This window comes from Salvelinus alpinus, chromosome 9, assembly GCF_045679555.1.
Source record: "Salvelinus alpinus chromosome 9, SLU_Salpinus.1, whole genome shotgun sequence".
Lineage (NCBI taxonomy): Eukaryota > Metazoa > Chordata > Actinopteri > Salmoniformes > Salmonidae > Salvelinus > Salvelinus alpinus.
In genome coordinates, this window is record NC_092094.1 from 74,497,621 (window position 1) to 74,518,316 (window position 20,696).

At 43.7% G+C, this 20,696-nt stretch overlaps 1 protein-coding gene across 1 annotated transcript; it reads left to right on the forward strand.

Moving 5' to 3' along the window:
• The first annotated feature begins 13,763 nt into the window (after positions 1 to 13,763).
• On the forward strand, positions 13,764 to 17,926 carry LOC139530616 (Krueppel-like factor 11). The gene is made up of 4 exons (XM_071327185.1): positions 13,764 to 13,973; positions 15,098 to 15,358; positions 16,028 to 16,961; positions 17,170 to 17,926. Exons 1-4 carry the CDS (start codon positions 13,932 to 13,934, stop codon positions 17,466 to 17,468), a joined length of 1,536 nt encoding a protein of 511 aa, XP_071183286.1. The 5' UTR covers positions 13,764 to 13,931; the 3' UTR covers positions 17,469 to 17,926.
• The last annotated feature ends 2,770 nt before the right edge of the window (positions 17,927 to 20,696 follow it).

The following is a 20,696-nucleotide window of genomic DNA, read 5'->3' on the forward strand; positions in this document are numbered from 1 at the left end:
TTGCCAATGAAGCAATCATTAAAATAATTGGTAACATCAAATGGTTTTGTGATGAATAAGCCATCTGATTCAATGAAAGATGGAGTTGTATTTGTCTTTCTGCCCATAATACTCAAGTTTTTATTATTTATCTTGGCTTCATAATACAGTTTCTTCTTCTTTTTGTTGAGTTTAGTCACATCATTTCTCAATTCAATTTGCAGTAAGTCAGCCAGTCAGATGTGCAGCCAAACTTACCCACTCCTTTGGCCCCATCTCTTTCAACCCTACAGTTTTTAAATTCCTCATCAATCCATGAAGCCTTAACAGTTCTAACAGTCAGTTTCTTAACAGGTGCATGTTTATCAATAATTGGAAGAAGCAATTTCATAATTCATCAAGTGCAGAGCCTGGATGCTCCTTGTTAATCACATCAGACCAACAAATATGTTTAACATCATCCACATAAGATTCACAACAACATATTTTGTATGATATCTTATACACTATTTTAGGCCCAGCTTTTGGAACTTTGGCTTTCTTGGATATAGCCACTATATTGTGATCACTGCATCCAATGGATACGGATACAGCTTTAGAACAAAGTTCTACAGTATTAGTAAAAATGTGATCGATACAGGAGGATCTTGTTCCTTTAGTGTTTGTAAACACCAAGGTTGGTTGAATAATAACTTAAACCAGATTACAGGCACTGGTTACAGTGACAAGCTTCCTCTTGAGCGGACAGCTTGATGAAAACCAGTCAATATTCAGGTCCCCAAGAAAGTAGACCTCTCTGGTTACATCACATACACTATCAAGCATTTCACACACATTATTTAGATACTGACTGTTAGCACTTGGTGGCCTCTAGCAACACCCCAAAAGAAAAGGCTTTAGATGAGGCAGGTGAACCTGCAACCACAACACGTCAATAACATTTGACATAAGATCTTCTCTAAGCATTACAGGGATATGGCTCTGAATATATACAGCAACACCTTCCCCATAAGCATTTCTGTCTCTTCTATAGATGTTATATCCTTGTATTGCTACTGCTGTATCATCAAATGAATTATCTAAGTGAGTCTCAGAAATGGTTCATATATGAATGTTATGAAACTATGAACCCATAGGCTTGGCTCTCTCATCCCTTCCAGGCTTCTGGGAGGGAGGATGGACAATGAGCCTGTCATAGCAGATGTAAGCAATGTCCCCATGCACTCTGGCAGCTTTCATGGCTGGGATAAGTTATTTCCTCTTCTAGCACACAGCTTCAGGATATTCCTCGTTGAGGAAGATTTACGTTCCTCTCTAGTTCTTGGCTCTTTCCAGAACAGCTAGCTTGTCCTTGAACCTCAGGAACTTGACTACTATCGGCCTGAGCCTGTCACCTGGGCCGATGGTGGGTTTTCCAGTCCTTTGGGCGCGCTCCACCTCAATCTTCCTGTGGTCCATGTTCAATTTCTCAGAGATCATTTCCCTCACTTTGTCCTCAGACCGTACAGGTCTCATGTGGAGATTCTGCAATTCCATCCACAACCATGTTGTTCCGCCTTGATTGTCTGCTTTATCCGTCATTGTTATCATGGATTCACACACAGAACTGATATCCTCTCTCAATGACTTACAGATTTCTGTCATCTTGCCGGGAAGATTTAAAACAACAAACAGCAAAGATCTAGACAGCAACAAACCCGGGACAATCCGCCACAATGGCTAACTGCGTCACGGGCTATGTTCAAGCCCTCAAGAAATCCCGCTAGCTTGATAGGCAGCTAGCTAGCAGCTAGGCTAGCTACTACCTCAAAAAGCTCCTCAGACCCGGCCTTGGTCAGATCACTGGACAGAGAGTAGCAGTCCCAGCAACGAATGCCAAACTAAAAAGTTAGCTAGCTACTAATAAACATTTAAATACACTTTTAAAACAAACTTTCCAAAACAACAAACCGAGCTCATTCAACAGGTAGTGTGGTGTTCATCAAGGAACCTCCTTAGTTTGTGGGGGTTCTTGCAGGAACCTAACTGCTCAACTGAAACATTTGGATTTGAAAGGACAGCCGGTGCAGGCACTTAACTCGAAAATCTGTCCATTAAAATGGGTTCTTCAAAGAACTTATAAGGGTTCCACCACAGTTTCAATTTGAAAAACCCCTAAATGACTAAATGATACTCCAGGAACCTTTTCTTTTTAGTGTGTATGAAGTGGCTCATTGGATCCTAGACACTCTAAGTACACCATCCAACAAGACAGATCGACAGAGACCCCTAAATGGCTGTGGATGTGAATGGGCCTGGCCTGCTATAACCAAAGCATGATTCTGTGAAAGCAATCTAAATCTGAGGCTGAGTGGGTGGACAGAATGGAGGTATACAGCCATGACTGAGCCACTAACTGAGATTTCTGGATACGGAGATCAGAGGCAAGGCAGACAAATTTAGTTCTACTTCCACCCAGTCGAGCCTCAGGCGCTACCCTTGAGCCCTAAACCATCTGCTCTCTTCTCCCTCCCTTTCTCTTGTCTGGCACAGGTCTGGGTAGAGGAGGAACACCCGAGAAGAAAGGCAACCTCCTGTAAAGTCCTTATTGGCTGGGGTCCATAGACTCTGCCCTTATATGGAGAGAGAGACAGACTTGAATAGCTTGAGGGAAGTAGTACCAGAGACTGAATGGGCCTGGCTGTAGACTGGGGGATGGGGAGGACATGGTGACATGGTTGCTTAGCAACTCGAGTGGCATTTTCTCAGAATGTTCTGCTTTTTACCCCAAAGACTCTTTTGTCTCACCTGTGGCCACTCACATGTTTGTTTTGAGTCTTTATCTCCATAACAAGTCATTATTTGCTCAAAACAAACATTCAGGTTGAGTTTGAACAGTTCAGTATGTACATTATGTGGGATATTAATACCCTTTATTAATTACTAATAATAATAATAACATCTTGTGTAATCCAGTCTACAATTTCATCAATATATTAAGCGTGTGTTTTAAATTTTTGTATGTCAAAATCCCAAGTGAGTTGAGTAACGTATTTTCGAGAACTTTGTTTTGTTTTGCTTCCAAGGGCTTGTAACTCTGGAATGATCTACTGTGAGAAAACCCAGGGAAAGCCTGACTGTATAATGTTTCTTTGTTTGGACAGTAAGACAGACTTTGGACCTCAAATGGGGGTCAACATGTGTATTTTAATCAGTGATGGTTCTGTTTTAGTCTGTGTGTCTGTGCGAGATTGAAGAGATATTTATAGGGAGTTGTATAATTGGAGTCAACATCCTGTATCAGTTGTATCATGTTGGTGTTTAGTCTATCCTCGTGTGTGGACTCATTGTGAGGACTATTGACTCTGTGAAAGGCCTTCATTAATGATTGGTTGGTTCTTCGGTGTTTGGTAGGAGGACATTCTCGATCACACAAGTCATGATTAACAACGCTGGTTGAAATACTACTGGGAAATGGTGACTAATAAAGTAATGTGGAAAGAATTCCTGTATACAGTATACAATGTAGTTTCTCAGAACCCCTGCAGACTACTGTAGCCATACTTCAAGATATAGACGAGCCCCCTGCACTTCAACAAGTCCTTTTTAGTCTTGGGTGGGAAAGGGGATACCTAGTCAGTTGCACAACTGAATGCATTCAACCACTTGTGAGGTCATCTCCCTCACTCATTCACTGACTCACTCCTTGAAAATTGTTTACATTTTACATTTTAGTCATTTGGCAGACGCTCTTATCTAGACCGACGTACAGTTAGTGCATTCATCTGATGATAGCTAGGTGGGACACCACATAGATAGATATATAGATATCATCATCATAATGTTTTACATGGATATGTACAATGATTATTTAGGTGGTGGTAATTTGACCTACACAAAAAAACACAACACAGAATCCTCGAAAGAACCCTGTTTGAGATGCATTCCAAACCTGTCTGTCATGGGAAAGCCCTGACTTTTCCAACTCACTGTTGATCTGTTTCCTTAAGCCTGCAGGTACTGAAGCTCAGTGACCTGGGGTGAAGATACAGTATATCTGTCACATGCACATATAATGTACACACCCGCATGCATATACACTGCTCAAAAAAATAAAGGGAACACTTAAACAACACAATGTAACTCCAAGTCAATCACACTTCTGTGAAATCAAACTGTCCACTTAGGAAGCAACACTGATTGACAATAAATTTCACATGCTGTTGTGCAAATGGAATAGACAAAAGGTGGAAATTATAGGCAATTAGCAAGACACCCCCAATAAAGGAGTGATTCTGCAGGTGGTGACCACAGACCACTTCTCAGTTCCTATGCTTCCTGGCTGATGTTTTGGTCACTTTTGAATGCTGGCGGTGCTCTCACTCTAGTGGTAGCATGAGACGGAGTCTACAACCCACACAAGTGGCTCAGGTAGTGCAGCTCATCCAGGATGGCACATCAATGCGAGCTGTGGCAAGAAGGTTTGCTGTGTCTGTCAGCGTAGTGTCCAGAGCATGGAGGCGCTACCAGGAGACAGGCCAGTACATCAGGAGACGTGGAGGAGGCCGTAGGAGGGCAACAACCCAGCAGCAGGACCGCTACCTCCGCCTTTGAGCAGGAGGAGCACTGCCAGAGCCCTGCAAAATGACCAACATCAGCCAGGAAGCCACCACCTGCAGAATCACTCCTTTATTGGGGGTGTCTGGCTAATTGCCTATAATTTCCACCTTTTGTCTATTCCATTTGCACAACAGCATGTGAAATGTATTGTCAATCAGTGTTGCTTCCTAAGTGGACAGTTTGATTTCACAGAAGTGTGATTGACTTGGAGTTACATTGTGTTGTTTAAGTGTTCCCTTTATTTTTTTGAGCAGTGTATATGCATACACATACTGTTGAAGCGCAGAGATGAATACTTTCACTGTGTCCAGCAAATACATCTGCAACCCTGTGTATGTGACGAATAAACTCATCCATCTATCTATCACACACATATACACATACAGCCTATCAGTGAGTGTCTACAGTATATACAGCACATCGATCCTGATGTGTCCATACACAGCACAGTGAGCTGGCATTGGAGGTCCAATGGAGATCCATATGTGACATTATTGGGCTTAAGTGCACTTGGCCAAGGAGGGATCTTCACAGAGTGGAATCTGAAAAAGGCCTTTAATGTATATTTGGTTAGTGGGCACAGTTTATTTGATTATTAGAGTGTCGAATTAGATTCACTTTTCGGTAGAGCACCCCATGAAGAATGAGAAACCCGATTTCTCCAGTTGTCATGGAGCTAGGACCATAGTATATATCAATATCTCTTCAACCTGATGGTTCCATCAGAGCACGTATCAAACTCATTCCACAGAGGGCCAAGTGTCTGTGGGTTTTTGCTCCTCCCTTGTACTTGTACTCTCCTCACCTGGTTGTCTAGGTCTTAATTTAAAGGAAAAACAAATAACCTGCAGACACTAGGCCCTCCGTGGGAAGAGTTTGACACCCTGGAGTTAGAGGTTTGGTTCATTCATTTGTTGCGTACATACAAGAAGCAACGCAAACATCAATGCAACTGCAGATTCAGCTTGAGTTTTGCTTAATAGGGAGAGATGAGGAGCACAGAGGGATGTTAGATGCTGCTATCTTTCTATTGATCCTGGTGCCAAAATCCCATATCTTGCAGGACTACACACGATAAAACAGTGGATGACGGATCCCAATAGCTTGTCCAAATATAAATACCTCCAATTCCCTTCCATTTCAGAGGTAATCATCAAACACACCACACATGCCCAGACAGTCTCAATGGAGCACCACTAGTGAACCGCCAAGCCTTCAAACCTGCCTCGCCGCCCGCCGTTACCTAGATAACAGCCGGCAAATTAGCAGCTAATGTGTTCATGTGTCATGGTAACAGATTGGCTTTGGCATCCAATATGTACCAATCCTGAGGCGAATCCTGTTGTGAATTGCTGTGTCTGTGGGGGGCGTGGCCTGTTGTCAGGTGATTTATAGACAGTACTCTCACAAAAGGAAAATGGACGACTTTAACGGATAGCCTAGTATGGAATTTGGTTCAGCTGAACATTTAGATTGTTGCTTAACGAGCATTGCACGTTTAAATCTGGTGAGAACTGCGTATTACCATTCATTTGCTTAATAATTTGCTGTCTATCATGCTTAATTTGATTAATTTTGAACTTGAACTTTATCGTGATTTTGTATTAATCTAATGGACAAAGAAATAGAATATGGAGGGACAAAGAAGCTTCTGGTCAAACAGTCAGTCTTAAGGGTAAGACTTTATGAGCACCATGGAAAAATGACATAACCCAAGCCAAAACTATTTTCCAGGCTAACACACTGATTGACATCCAAGTAGAGCATAGGCCGACAATTTATCAACGACGTAAAAGGAAGAAGTACTACTAATCCCCTACCTATGCCAGGCATGACAGGTATGGCACAGTAGACTCCCATGCTGGTGTCCTTTCACCCAGATGCCAACTCCCCTGTGGTGAACATGACTGTCATGGCCGACTGTCAGAGTGACATGTCATCTCTCTGAGGTATTTTAAGAAGGCCCTCCTCGGGACCTCATGGTCCCATGCCCAGTGAAGCTTCCACTAGGGTACGGGATCAGCGTTCCTCCTGGCTGCCTGTCTGGAATGACAGAGCAGAAATACACCAGTGCGGGTGCAGACAGGTGTATATGTAGATGTCAACAGCTGCTGTTGGTGTGCTTTCCAGGTGACTGGAACCCAGAGCCATACACAGTTCTCACCTTTGAACTAGATGTTGATATCATATGAACTGGACATAGTGTTTTCCATGATTTCCTTTTTATAATACATAGTAATTAGCCCTAATAAGGGCTTTGAATTTATGGTCACACTTTATTTGGATAGTCCCATATAGATGATCTACAGATGGTCATACTATCAACAAACTATTATTTATTAATCAACATTAGGGTATTGGTTAAAATTAGAACTCTAAGTCATCCATTTAATTTGTGCCTGTGGGATTAACTTTACCCCAGTAGTAGTTTGTTATAATGCTGTAATGCACAATGTTGATAAGCTGATCCATCATTTTGAGGGCCCCTTGTCTGTGTGTTCCAATCAGGCATTTGATCATTATTCTCATGTTGCTACCAAAACAAAATTCCTGTCCGTTGTGCCATCACACCAGCTGATTAAACCGAACCATCTGTTGTGGCGCTGACTCCTGAGTCTTGACAAATCCAAGCATGTTTGTTATGGTTAATACACACTATTTGGAGTATAGTCAGCACAAGTTTTCGATAACGCATATCTGAGAGGGCTATTCCTGTGTGAATGTCATTTCCTCTGCATATCAGTGCTTAAGTGTGGCTGGGATTCAATTATGGACTTGGGGGTGCATGCTATATTTAACTCTAGCGAGGCGACTACCCCCAACTCCCCCTTCCTTTGTCCCCCTTGTGGAAGTTCATAAGAAGAGGAATTGGCAGGGGAGGTATGAGCCTAGATATGACCAGCGCTAACCTTTCCTCCAGTTTCCTTGTTGGCTGAGTTCATGCGGTTCTACCCCACTTATATCACAAACCGTTTCTGCTGCTGCTGCACTCTCTCTCTCTCTCTAGCCCTCCTCCTCCTCCTCCCTCCACACCTCTCACTGCTTACTGCTTACTTCTGCGCTGCTGGCACTGGGCTGTATTGCACAACCAAGCCCTACTCAGCCCTGTTGCCTGAGGTCTTGAGGTCATGCTTATGTCACATCGGGGCACTGCCTCCCCTGCAACTCCTGCCACGCCGGATGCCAGGTGGGCACACCTGCCACATTCCCATTGGCCACAGGGCAGACTGAGGACTGTACCATTTGGGTGTGAAAACTGGTTTGTAGAATTACAAAGAGAATGAAGATGATAAGTTTTATTTGAAACTCTTTCCTAAGATTTTACTGAGTTACATGTGCTGTGCTGAGCTTTTTTCTCAGGAGTGGCTTCCGTCTGGCCACTCTCCCATAAAGTAAAGATTGGTGAAGTGCTGTAGAGAGACTATTTCCCTTCTGGCAGGTTCTCCCATCTCAGCCAAGGAACTCTGTAGTTCTATCAGAGTGGTCAAGGTTCTTCTTGCCCGGTTGCTCAGTTTGGTCGGAAGGCCAGCTCTAGGCAGAATCTGTGTAGACATTTTTTCCCAATGTTGGAGACCACTGTACTCTTGGAAACTTTCAGCAGTCTAGAAAATGTTTTTTACCATTCCCCAAATATATGCCTCGTCAAAATTTGAGTTCAGAGATCTACGCACAGTTCCTTGGACTTCATGGTATAGTTTCTGCTCTGACATGCACTGTCAACTGTGGTACCTTATATAGACAGGTGAGTTTCTTTCTAAATCATGTCCAAACAATTGAATTGGCCACAGGTGAACTCCAATCAAGTTGTACATTCTTAGCACAAAAAATGTGCTACCTAGAACCTAAAAAGGGTTCTTCGGCTGTCCCCACTCCCCATTTGAGAACTCTTTGAAGAAGCCTTTTTGGTTCCAGGTCGAACCCTTTTGGCTCCAAAAGCTTGGCACACCTGTATTTGGGGAATCTTATCTGCAGATCCTCTTAAGCTCTGTCAGGTTGGATGGGGAGGGTTGCTGCACAGCTATTTTCAGTTCTCTCCAGAGATGTTCGATCGGGTCCAAGTCTGGGCTCTGGCTGGGCCACTCAAGGACATTCATAGACTTGTCCTGAAGCCACTCCTGCGTTGTCTTGGCTGTGTGCTTAGGGTCATTGTCCTGTTGGAAGGTGAACCATCGCCTCAGTCTGAGGTCCTGAGCGTGCTGGAGCAGGTTTCATTAAGGATCCCTCTTTACTTTGCTCCGTTCATCTTTGCCTCGATCCTGACTAGTCTCCCAGTCCCTGCCACTGAAAAACATCCCCACAGCATCATGCTGCCACCACCATGCTTCACCGTAGGGATGGTGCCAGGTTTCCTCCAGACGTTACACTTTGCATTCAGGCCAAAGAGTTCAATCTTGGTTTCATCAGACCAGGAATCTTGTCTCTCATTGTCTAAGAGTCTTTAGGTGCCTTTTGGCAAACTCCAAGCGGGCTGTCAAGTGCCTTTTACTGAGGAGTGGCATCCGTCTGGCCACTCTACCATAAAGGCCTGATTGGTAGAGTGCTGCAGAGATGGTTGTCCTTCTGGAAGGTTCTTCCATCTCCACAGAGAAACTCTAGAGCTCTGTCAGAGTTACCATCGCTTTCTTGGTCACCTCCCTGACCAAGGCCCTTCTCCCCCAATTGCTCAGTTTGGCCAGGCGGCCAGCTCTAGGAAGAGTCTTGGTGGTTCCAAATGTCTTCCATTTAAGAATGATGGAGGCCACTGAGTTCTTGTGGATCTTCAATGCTGCAGAACTTTTTTGTTACCCTTACCCAGATCTGTGCCTCGACACAATCCTGTCTCAGAGCTCTATGGACAATTCCTACGACCTCATGGCTTGGTTTTTGCTTTGACATGCACTGTCAACTGTGGGACCTTATTTAGACAGGTGTGTGCCTTTCCAAATCATGTCCAATCAATGGAATACCACAGGTGGACTCCAATCAATTTGTAGAAACATCTGAAGGATGATCAATTGAAACAGGATGCACCTGAGCTAAATTTTGAGTCTCATAGCAAAGGGTCTTTATATTTCAGTTATTTATTTTGAATACATTTGCAACAATTTCTAAAACCTTGTTTTCAGTTTGTCATTATGGAGTATTGTGTGTAGATTGCTGAGGATTTGTATTTATTTTATCAATTTTAGAATAAAGCTGTAACGTTACAAAATGTGGTAAAAGTCAAAGGGTCTTAATACTTTCCGAACACACTGTATATACAAAGAAATGAAACAAAGTGCAGCTACTTTGCAGTTTTTCCAGCTTCAGTTTGATGTGATTGTGTTAGCTGTGTTGTTGGGTAGCTTCTCTGAATAACAGTGTCCTGACGAGTGAGCACATTGTCCATGCAAGGTGAAATCTTGGACCTAACAACACTCGTGCCAATATATCCTTCGAACACCGAACTGCAAAAATCACTGAAGCTGGAGACTCATATCTCCCTCACTAGCTTTAAGCACCAGCTGTCAGAGTAGCTCACAGATTACTGCACCTGTACATAGCCCATCTGTAAACAGCCCATCTATCTACCTCATCCCCATACTGTATTTATTTATTTGTCTTGCTCCTTTGCACCCCAGTATCTCTACTTGCACATTCATCTTCTGCACATCTACCATTCCAGTGTTTAATTGCTATATTGTAATTACTTCGCCACCATGGCCTATTTATTGCCTTAACTCCCTTATCTTACCTCATTTGCACTCACTGTATATAGACTTTTTGTTTTCTTTTTTCTACTGTATTATTGACTGTATGTTTTGTTTATTCCATGTGTAACTCTGTGTTGTTGTATGTGTCGAATTGCTATGCTTTATCTTGGCCAGGTCGCAGTTGCAAATGATAACTTGTTCTCAACTAGCCTACCTGGTTAAATAAAGGTGAAATAAATCAAATTAAAAAATTAAAAAACATACTTAGTTTTTTTGCATTGTGCCTAAGAACAGGGGCGCAACTTTGGTTTTAGAAGTGGGGGGGGACATAACTTGGCGGGGTGTCTGGGGGTCCTCCCATTTTTGGGGGCATCTGGTTAACCATTAATTGAAAATACATTTGACTGGTCATGCTTATTTGTCTATATTGGGGCAATTTGCATAATTGTGTGGAATTAAATTGGCTTGTGTGTATTTTCGTTAGTCGTCATTGAATTGTATTTATCACAGGCATACAGCATAAAGAGCGTAGTTTGAGGAGCAGAATAGCCTACCACCTGTCAGACAGTACAAGAGTATCTCTCCTCATAAAGCCTGCAGGATACAGGAGCGAAACCTGCTTTTGTAAGCATTTCAGCCAGACCGCTCAGCCATCCTGAGCCGCCTGCACGCACGACCCCCAACAGTCTAGTCAAGTACTTCAACTCTCTCCCCAACGCAACTTCCTTCACATTTTTTTTATGTCTCAAGGTAAAGGTTTGGAAAACAGAAGTTAAATAACAACACATATGCACCTACATATTAAATCAAACAGTACACCCATATAATTCATATCATTGGCCTAATAGTACTGTAGAGCTCTTTTTACTTGCACACAATATAGCTGGGTCACCCTGTCCTGCCCCTAGGGATCCAGGGCCCTGCAGCACACAAACCCAACACAACCCACTTAGCTTTAGGATCTTAGTGAAACATTCAATATTGGATTCAGGTGTGTTAGGCCAAGGCCAAAGTGACAATCAACAGGACGGGAGACCCCCAGGGCCAGGACTGAGCAGCCCAGCAGCCAGGGATGATCTAAATAGGTATCTCCCCTGATGTGGGCATGTTTTCAATACAGACTCCTTTTATCTTACAGTATTCCATATAAGGCATCCAGGCCTTGTGAAAGTTGCACAGTACACCCTTAATCTTGTAATAAATAAAATCTAGTGATACGTAACTTGACATTTCTCCCATCCATTGTTGGAGGATAACCAACCTTCCAATTAAAAGTAATACATTTCTTAGCCGCTATAAATGCTAGGTACACAGTTTGTTCTGATAACGGTCTCCGCTATCAACATTTCCACGCAAACAAAAACAATGAGAAGGGAGAATCTGTAGACATACTGAGGTAAAATAACATAATCTCTGACAGAATTCAGCCAGCCTTCACAGGACCATAACATATGCAAATATGTCCCTTTTTGTGTTTTACATCTTCAGCAGATATTCAGTTTCCCTGGCATATAGTATGTTCTATGGATGGTATTAAACTGCAGTAATTTATGTCTGAGATTATTGAAACATGACCGGGCATTCTAACATATCTGTATCCATTCATCATCATCAGTAGTGTCTCCCAGGTCTTCCTCACGTTTTTGTTTTAAATATTTTGTGTCATCGGGAAAAGCCTCTATCAACCATTGGTACAGTTTGGAAATCAACTTTAGAGGTTTGTCAGACTGCCTTAAAATAGTTTCAATCTTTGATGCTTCTGGCTTGTCCAGTGTTTGCTGCACAGAGAGAATAAAGTGTTGCATCTGAAAAAGTTTACCTCTGCACTGTCACAGACTGGTCTTCCCTGGTTGCCTGACCCTGATGAGACTCCTGTCACCATCCTGTCATCATCTGCTCAGATGAGGCATGACAAAGAATGACCTTGGTGTACATTTATACATTATATTATCCATGAATCGAATCAATAGTTCAATAATTGAAATGACCATTGTTCCCAGATCCCAGACTGTAGTCTACCCATCAGCTCAAGATGGAGCTTTGTATCCATTCACTGATTGTTAGAATATACTGCAAAATTCACCTGAGCTCCGTAGACTAGTCTTCCCTGGCTGTCTGACCCTGCAGGGACGAACACCTGTCACCATCTGATCCTGCTAAGACATGATGAGCATAGTGTTGTGTACTGACTGTACACCATGACGGTGAAGCATGTAGAGCTGTTTATACTGTGTCAGTGTGAAAAGTAGGGGATTAGTTAGGGAAACTGACAGATCGATAACGTTTTATTGCTATACTTGCTTATAAAACTCACATTACATTGAAAAAATGTCAGAATATCGGTCTTCAATCGTTTGGCTGCTGGTTTCATCGTTTGATTCAGGTCTAGTGTGATTGAGGCAAAAATAATAGCTGAAGTTAGTGAGCTAGCTAACGTTAGCCAACTTTTGGCTAGCTCTAGCAAATGGTACAATGGTATATGGTCAAATGTACTTCTGTTTAAATGAGAAAAAACAAAGGCTACAAAACATTTCCATATACACAACAGCTGTTTGATACTGCTACCTGTTGCCTCTATGGACTAAAACAGAGAAGTGAGGTTGATCACAAGCTCCACCCTAGAATTCCTTGAAAGGAAGAATTCATTACGATTTTTTATTGTTACATACACCGACCGAATAGGTGCAGTGAAATTTGTTGTTTTACTGGGTCAACCACAGAGAAGAAGTCATGGAGTTCAAGACCATAGGCCAAAATTTGGAGTTGAGGGGGGGGGGGTGGATCTAAAGTGGTCTATCCTATGTCTAAAAACACTCTTTAATTCCAATATAACCAAACAATGTGTATAATATTGTGGGGTGTTGAATTTCCAATATTCTTTAGATGAATAGTTGTTTTTTTAGTTATACATTTTATGCTTTAGGCATCCTGAGGCCTCTGTAGTTCATGTTGGTCTTATAGTATTCGAAAAATTCAATGTAAGACGTGCTAAACATGTAATATATAGTAACATATATATTATAAGTAGCAATAAGTAGCAGCTAGAGCATGAATGTAACTGTGATCTGATAAAATGAAACACAGTTGTATCTTGGAATGCACATCATTTTGGAGGGAAATCATAAGAGTAAAATAGAGCATGGTGCTTTACATTTCACAAGCACGACTAAATAGCAGTTGACCAGCTACTCTAACTGACAAAGAATGTGTGCCTTCCTTGGCCAACTCTAAAAGATAAGATAACCTGTAAAAAAAAATGTACGCCAAAAACACATGGGAGAAACTCAGGTTTCGCCTAATTCGGCACTACGACCTTTCGCCTAGTTTTCAGACTTGCAGTTCATCAGGTTCTTTCTGACACCGATGACTCCCCCTGCACGCCCACCAACAGCCACGCACCCTATTTCCTCCAATCCTCAGGCGACCATGCACTGATCACGTGTCATCTCGCCTGCCATTGGCTAATGTCTCACACACATTTGTTTTTCATTGGTGGCATGTTGCCTCCCGCCAGTGTGTTGTGAATGTTGTTTTCCTTTTTTTATCCTCATGTTTTACACAGCTGAGAGAGGACCTAGTGAAAGACGAATTCAACAGCCAGTTAACTGAGCGGTGGCAGTGTCATCGCTTTTTTGTTCTTTGTCGGCTTGACACTAAACTGAAATAAAATATATCTCAACAATGCCTTCACGAAAATCTTCAGAATTTGAAGTATCATGTGGGGTAAGAAGATTATTATTTAAACCGTGTTATTTCATATGAATAACGTCCAGCATTCGAATAATGAGTGGGCTACTAACTGTATTTGTTTTTGGCTCCAGTTTATTAGTAGCACTTTACTTTTTAGGTTACAATATTATTTAATTTGTAAATGAATCATGTCAAGAAATAGAGTTTTAAATTGTTTTATTGAGACAGTTATTTGTTATTACAGCTGGTAAATTAATACATCCAATGATAGTATCCAATGACTTAACGTTACCAGTGATTGACTGTTTTAAAGATATTAGACAATCAACTGTGACCAGTTGACAGAATTATGCAATCATTTATTAATGTTACCCAACATCAATTTATGGTAAACCCTCTTAAGCCTAGTCGAGTAGTCTTGTTTTGCCTTGTTGGCTACTCTTTCACTATGTGAAACTGGTCACATTATTTTATCTGGGGAGTGGCCATGGGACGGGGATCATCAACTAGATTCAGCCGCGCGGACGATTTTTTTTCTTGAGCGGATGATCAGGGGGCTGGAACATAATTACAAATAATTTGTAGACCGCAAATTGACCGCAAGAATACTTTGAAGAGATTTTTTTAACAATCATGTATAAAACATATTTTGCTCATTACTTGGGGGGAAAATAAAATCACCGACTGGGCTTCAAGTTGGGGAACCCTGCAATAGGACCACTGATAGTGTCAGTGCAGACAAGGCACTTCCTGATGCAGTGTTAACACTGGTTTATACATGCCCTGTGCATGGGGGTCTCACGTGGCTAGTGGTAGGGAGATATCACTAGTTGGTCAATATGACAATGGGAGAAGGCTTGGCGCATTGGCTAGGGTAGATGGGGTGTAGTCTCAAGCCTGCTCCATCTACCCTCTGAGACAAACATCTAAGCAACAGGTGCTTGAGCATTATGCCAGTGACTGGTGAGAAAATAAACTCTTCAGATGTTCATTTGATGTCATTTTGGAAGCTTCCCTTGGTATGCTAATGTATATCTAGCTGTATGGTCTTGATTGGGTCTCCCTTTTGTGGTGATTAGTCCCTATGGTAACTCACCAGTCTTCTATTACGTGATGTCATCATCAGACCTAATGTTCTTTCCTGTTCTCCTCCCCAGGCAAAAGGGATGATGATGGACCAGTGTGGCTCCTATCTGAAGAGGAGGAGGCATGACAGTAAGGAGTCCTCCTCAGGCTGCAACCTGGAGTACACAGACCTGGAGGCTGCTGAGGCTCTGGTTTGCATGAGCTCCTGGGGCCAACACCGCCCCAGCCCCTGCAAGCCTAGACCCCTTACCCCTGCCTCGGACTCCTGCGATTCCCTCCTGCCTCCGGACCCACTGGAGCCCCCAAAAGACTTTGTTTCGCTCTCCTCCTTGGTAAGAGTGCTTCCTCTCTTGGCAACCGTAACCACCACACATCCCAAAACAGCCATCACTAAGAAGCATCTGTGGGCTGTGTTTGATTAGTAAATACAGTAGTCCCAGCTTTTACTTACTGTGTAAACTCCTGGGATTTGTAGCACTTAGCATGAAGATAGTGTCTTTATATCAGGAAAACTTTGTGAGGGTTTATAGGGGTTGGAGGGGTTACATTTACATTTACATTTAAGTCATTTAGCAGACGCTCTTATCCAGAGCGACTTACAAATTGGAAAGTTCATACATATTCATCCTGGTCCCCCCGTGGGGAATGAACCCACAACCCTGGCGTTGCAAGCGCCATGCTCTACCAACTGAGCCACACGGGCTGGGTTAGGAAGGTTGCTGCACAGGTGGCAAGTAGGATAGAGGGTTTGAACTGCAACCCGTGCTCATCTCTCTCAGCTGCTGGTTGTCAACATCGCTGTTTTGCAGCTACCCAGCTCTAAGTAGTCGTTTAGTGTATGTACCTGCCTACTGTGGCAACTTATCTCTCCCAATAGCTGTATTGAACATCCATTTTCAAACTGAACACATCCAACCTAAGACTTATGTATTAGTATGTATACAGTGGTTGTTCTACTTCCTGGTCACACACACTAATTCTGTCTTCTCTTTGTTTTCTAGTGTATGACTCCCCCTCACAGCCCCAGCTTTGCTGAGACCTCTACCACTGCCATCCACACCATCACCTCCCCTCTGAGCCGGCCCAGCTCCAGCCTCTCTGTAAGGGTCTGTGGGGTCCCACAAACGCCCATGGCGTCCATCTCGGAGTCCCCAACCAACGGAAAGACCCCACCACTGCCACCCTGCAGAGCCATGGCAACCAGTGTCATCCGCCACACCGCAGACACACACCTCTGCCAGCACATTCCAGCACCCCCCACAAAGCAACACAGAGCTTCTGAGCTGTTGGTCTGTCAACAGCACACAGCAAAGACTGAACAGAGCATCACACCTCCATTGGTCCCCTTCACACCTAACCCTGCCCTCCTCTCCTCCTGCAAGGAAGAGGCGGTCAAGACTGAGAACGAAGAGCCACAGGTTATCCATTGTAAGGGGAGCCACTCTCACCTTCCTGCTAACACCCAACCACAAAATAGCCTGCCTACACGCCTCTCCCCGCCACCCACCTCCAGCCTTCCAATCATCTGCCAGATGTTCCCGGTGGGTAACCAATCGGGGATGATCTCGGCGTTCATCCAGGGCCCGGTGCAGACCTCGAGGACCCCCACATCCATCCTGCCCCAGTCTGGTCCTAACGGGGCACTGCAGCAGCCTTTCCTCATGGGCCAGGCTATGCCCCAGGGCACGGTGATGCTGGTTCTCCCCCAGTCCCATGTCTCTCAGGCCCCCCACTGCTCTCCACAGACTGTCATGACCCTGGGCCACACTAAGCTGCTACCGCTGGCCCCCGCCCCGGTCTACGTGCCCACCGGACCCTGCAGCGGCACCAAAATGGACTTCTCCCGCCGGAGGAACTATGTGTGCAACTTCTCCGGGTGCAGGAAGACTTACTTCAAGAGCTCCCATCTCAAGGCACACCTCCGGACACACACAGGTAAGAGAGAAAAGTGTTCCTCATGGATGACTGGGAATGAGAGGGAAAGAACGTGACATTTTATGGGGATTAAATTGTAGGATCTTGATATTGTATCACGATTTTAACTGAAGTCTATGATGTCGTTTATCTGACTCGGAGCATGTGTGGGTTTGCTGGTGAAAAAATGATGACTTGCAAACTCATTATCTCTCTGTCTCCCTCTCAGGTGAGAAGCCCTTCAGTTGCAGTTGGGAGGGATGCGACAAGAAGTTTGCGCGCTCCGACGAGCTCTCGCGCCACAGGCGGACCCACACGGGCGAGAAGAAGTTTGTGTGCCCCGTGTGCGACAGGCGCTTCATGCGCAGCGACCACCTGACCAAACACGCCCGCCGTCACATGACCACCAAGAAGATCCCCTCCTGGCAGGCTGAGGTGCGCAGCCTCAACAAAATGGCCTTTCCCAAGCCGCCGCCGTCAAACACCGCCCCACTCTCCCTCAGTATGCTGGTACCTGCCTCAATTTAGATTGAGCCCAACATCTACCCACTAGTGACTTCTTACCCAAAACTATGACAGGGATAGGGACAGCCAAGTGCACAAACTGCCATTTTACTAATGGAACATTTCTAAAGACATGCACTGGACTCTTTCCTCTACTGCACAGTTTTTGTTGTTGAAGAAATGCATTATTTTTGTTTACTTTTCAGATATTTTATGAAAATGTATGTATGCACTCTTTTGCCAAAGCTTTTGTAATGAAGTTTGTCTCACGCATTTCACCTGTCTTTTTTGTGTGTGTATAGTTGTACATAATATCTATGTGAATGTATTCGTATCGTACTCTGAACTGCATTTATTAATTTGGGAAAATGTTGTAATTTGTACAACAATCTACGTGGATAGTAATCTATACTGTGACAATTACTTACTCTTTAACCTTTCATATTATTTAATACATTTGTAATAAAGAAAAATATGATTAACTGGTGTTTAAACTCTCCCATTGCCCTAAACGTAACCTTTGGAAATCACAAGATGGTTCTCTTTTTCTGAAAAACATGACAAATCAGAACAGTGCTCTAGTTGTTAGTCAGCATTCCTTTCCAGTCACTCCCCTAGTCCTATGGTAGAGGAATAGTGGTGTCTTGCCACATCCTGTGTGAGTCGGTGAGATTGTGTCTTGACGGTCAGCTGAAACACTTCCTGCTCAATGTGCTGACTGACCACTGCTCTGGACTGGACCACATCCTGTTGGCTTAGTGGAACGTGCAGGCAGGGGACCTTTTGCTCCATTCAGCAGCTCTAATCCAAGCTATGCTATGAGGCATCTGGGAAGTTTAGGCACTCATATCCTTGCCTCTGTACTTACAAGATCTTGGCCAATTGTTTTTCCCCTGTAATACTGGTAAGACCTCACCAGTATCATTAAGTAACATTACATTTTTACTTCTGTACCAATTGATAACTGATCAGTCCCCGGGCTCATTTAATAATATGGATTTATATGTCTAATGAAGGTCTAATATATGCCTTATCTGGAATAGCTTATGGCCCAGTTGTCATCCTTGAAGGTTGGAAATTCAGTATTACATAAACACACACTTCCATCATTATCTGTATTCTGTTATGCCGCTGTGGTTCCACACCCGGTAACAACCGTCCTCCAATCCGATTGTGAGAAACCCGAACTGTAGGGGGGTGCGACCAATAGACTGGGTTTCTGAATTACCCGCCCCTTTGCCTTACTGACCGATTTACACAATACTTCCTCTCTGGGTTGAACGGGTTCATGCTTTCTGAGACTGTGTCTAGCACTGACACCTTGTGGACAAAAGCAACATTATCTGACTTCACAAGTGACACCTTGTGGTCAGACAAAGTTACAATCCAAAAACAAAGCTACTCTATTACATGCAATTCTCTTGCTAAACTTCCAACATTCTAATGTCAATGGCACAATATGGGTGATTTTTAAACAGTTGTAGCTGGTGCTTTCAAAGTTGGTTATGTTATATATAATTTAAAAGGTAATTTCATGACCTTTCCGAACCACTTGTCAAAGTTTAAAATGTATCAAGCTTTCCTTTTCAAAGCAATTTATACAGGTAATTATGATATGTACCCTAGAGGTCAAATTGGGTCCACATTTGTTGACCTGAACATTTCCTGAAAATGTGTCTGACAAATATCTGTGAGTCTAAGCATTCCAATGACATATGATTAAATGGTATAAGTGAGCAATAACTTGTAGTATAAGGGATGGAGGAACGAAAGAAAGAGTGATAACACCCCGAAAGCTGCCATTGTTGCTGCACTGCTGTCACACATTTTCCAACTCTAGGGACATAGACCAACAAAACTAATAGGCCAATTGGACTTTTGACTTGACACATTATGACGTCATAACAGAACGATGTTAAAGTTTGGCGTGCCTTGCGTCATAATGACCAAGGCTATAAAAGCATGCAGCATCATTATTGTTTCAAGTAAAACACTGATAACTCCGAGAGCCTGCTACATAAACAGATGACCAAAGTTTAGGCTGAATATACTCCAAGATGCCGCGCAAATACTCTTCTCGCCACCTGCGGCTCACAGTTACTGAGCATTCCCTGGACTCGTCAAGGGTCTCCACTTTCCCGGCCGACTGGACCAGTCAGACCTCCGAAGACGTGTTTGAGGACCAGGGTGACCAGCTCATTACTGCACCTGCCCGCCGCCCGCGACCCCCCGGCAGAAGGTCGAAATCAAAGGCCGGCCGAAAGGGTTTCGCACCGGATGACTACAAGGATAAGGTAGCCGCTGAAACAGACGATGGACCCACTCCGCAGAGAGACACTGTGGATAAAACCAATAAATACAATTTTACAAAGAGAGGCACTGTGGATGAGGCTAAACATCCGCTGACAAACTCTATGGATGACACAATGGATGGCGCAAAGATGCTCAAGACACCTGTGAACAACAGGACAAGCGACCTGATGGCAGAACTCAACTACAGTAAAAACCTGAAAATGATGGAAAACGCAGAGCTGCAAAAACTCAAAGTGTATGCCGAGGAGAATAACCTGTCTCTAAGTCAAGAGAACATTGAGTTAAAGAAACAGGTGAAAAATCTCAGGAGCACCATAGATTATTTGGACACCCTGCGTGACAATATCCGGGAGGCGCGTAGAGACTTGCATGAGCGTAGCCACGAAAGCGCACAGCTGGAGTCTCGGCGCCTGCAGCTTGAACAGCAGAATGACTCCATCAGGGATAAGATTGAAATGATGAAGGATGATCTATTCATCCTTAAATCCGAGAGAAAGAAGGGCAAGACTACAATAAAGCACCTAAACCGTTTTGTTGGACTGTTACAATATCAAGACGAAGAGGCCCAAATCACTATTCTTCACAAAGATAAGTTGATCCAGAGAAAAACCTCCCAAATCGAGGAGATGCAAAGCCACGTCGCTGAATCGGTATCCTGCGTCCAGGTGTTTCAGGAGAGGTTGGAAGACTTGGCGGAGCGAATTGCCGAAGCCAAGAACGCTGGAAGAAAGGACGAAGACTGCTACGGCGCGGATAAAGACGGCGACTGTACCGTTACGCACAGGACAAGGCCTCCCACCCTCGCAGAGGAAATTGTGCAGGCAGAGAAGTATGCCGCGCAAATCGTCAAGCAGACGAAGAAGGAGGAGGTGGCATCTCCTTCTGCTCCGACCGAGAGTTGGTTCAGGACAAGTATATTCGGGGGTCTGCAGAAGGCGG

Excerpts from the sequence above, each read along its gene's own strand:
- LOC139530616 (XM_071327185.1), top strand. The coding sequence starts at position 13,932 with ATGCCTTCACGAAAATCTTCAGAATTTGAAGTATCATGTGGG. Across the intron at positions 13,974-15,097 it reads AATTTGAAGTATCATGTGGG|GCAAAAGGGATGATGATGGA; the intron begins GTAAGAAGATTA and ends TCTCCTCCCCAG. Across the intron at positions 16,962-17,169 it reads ACACCTCCGGACACACACAG|GTGAGAAGCCCTTCAGTTGC; the intron begins GTAAGAGAGAAA and ends TCTCCCTCTCAG.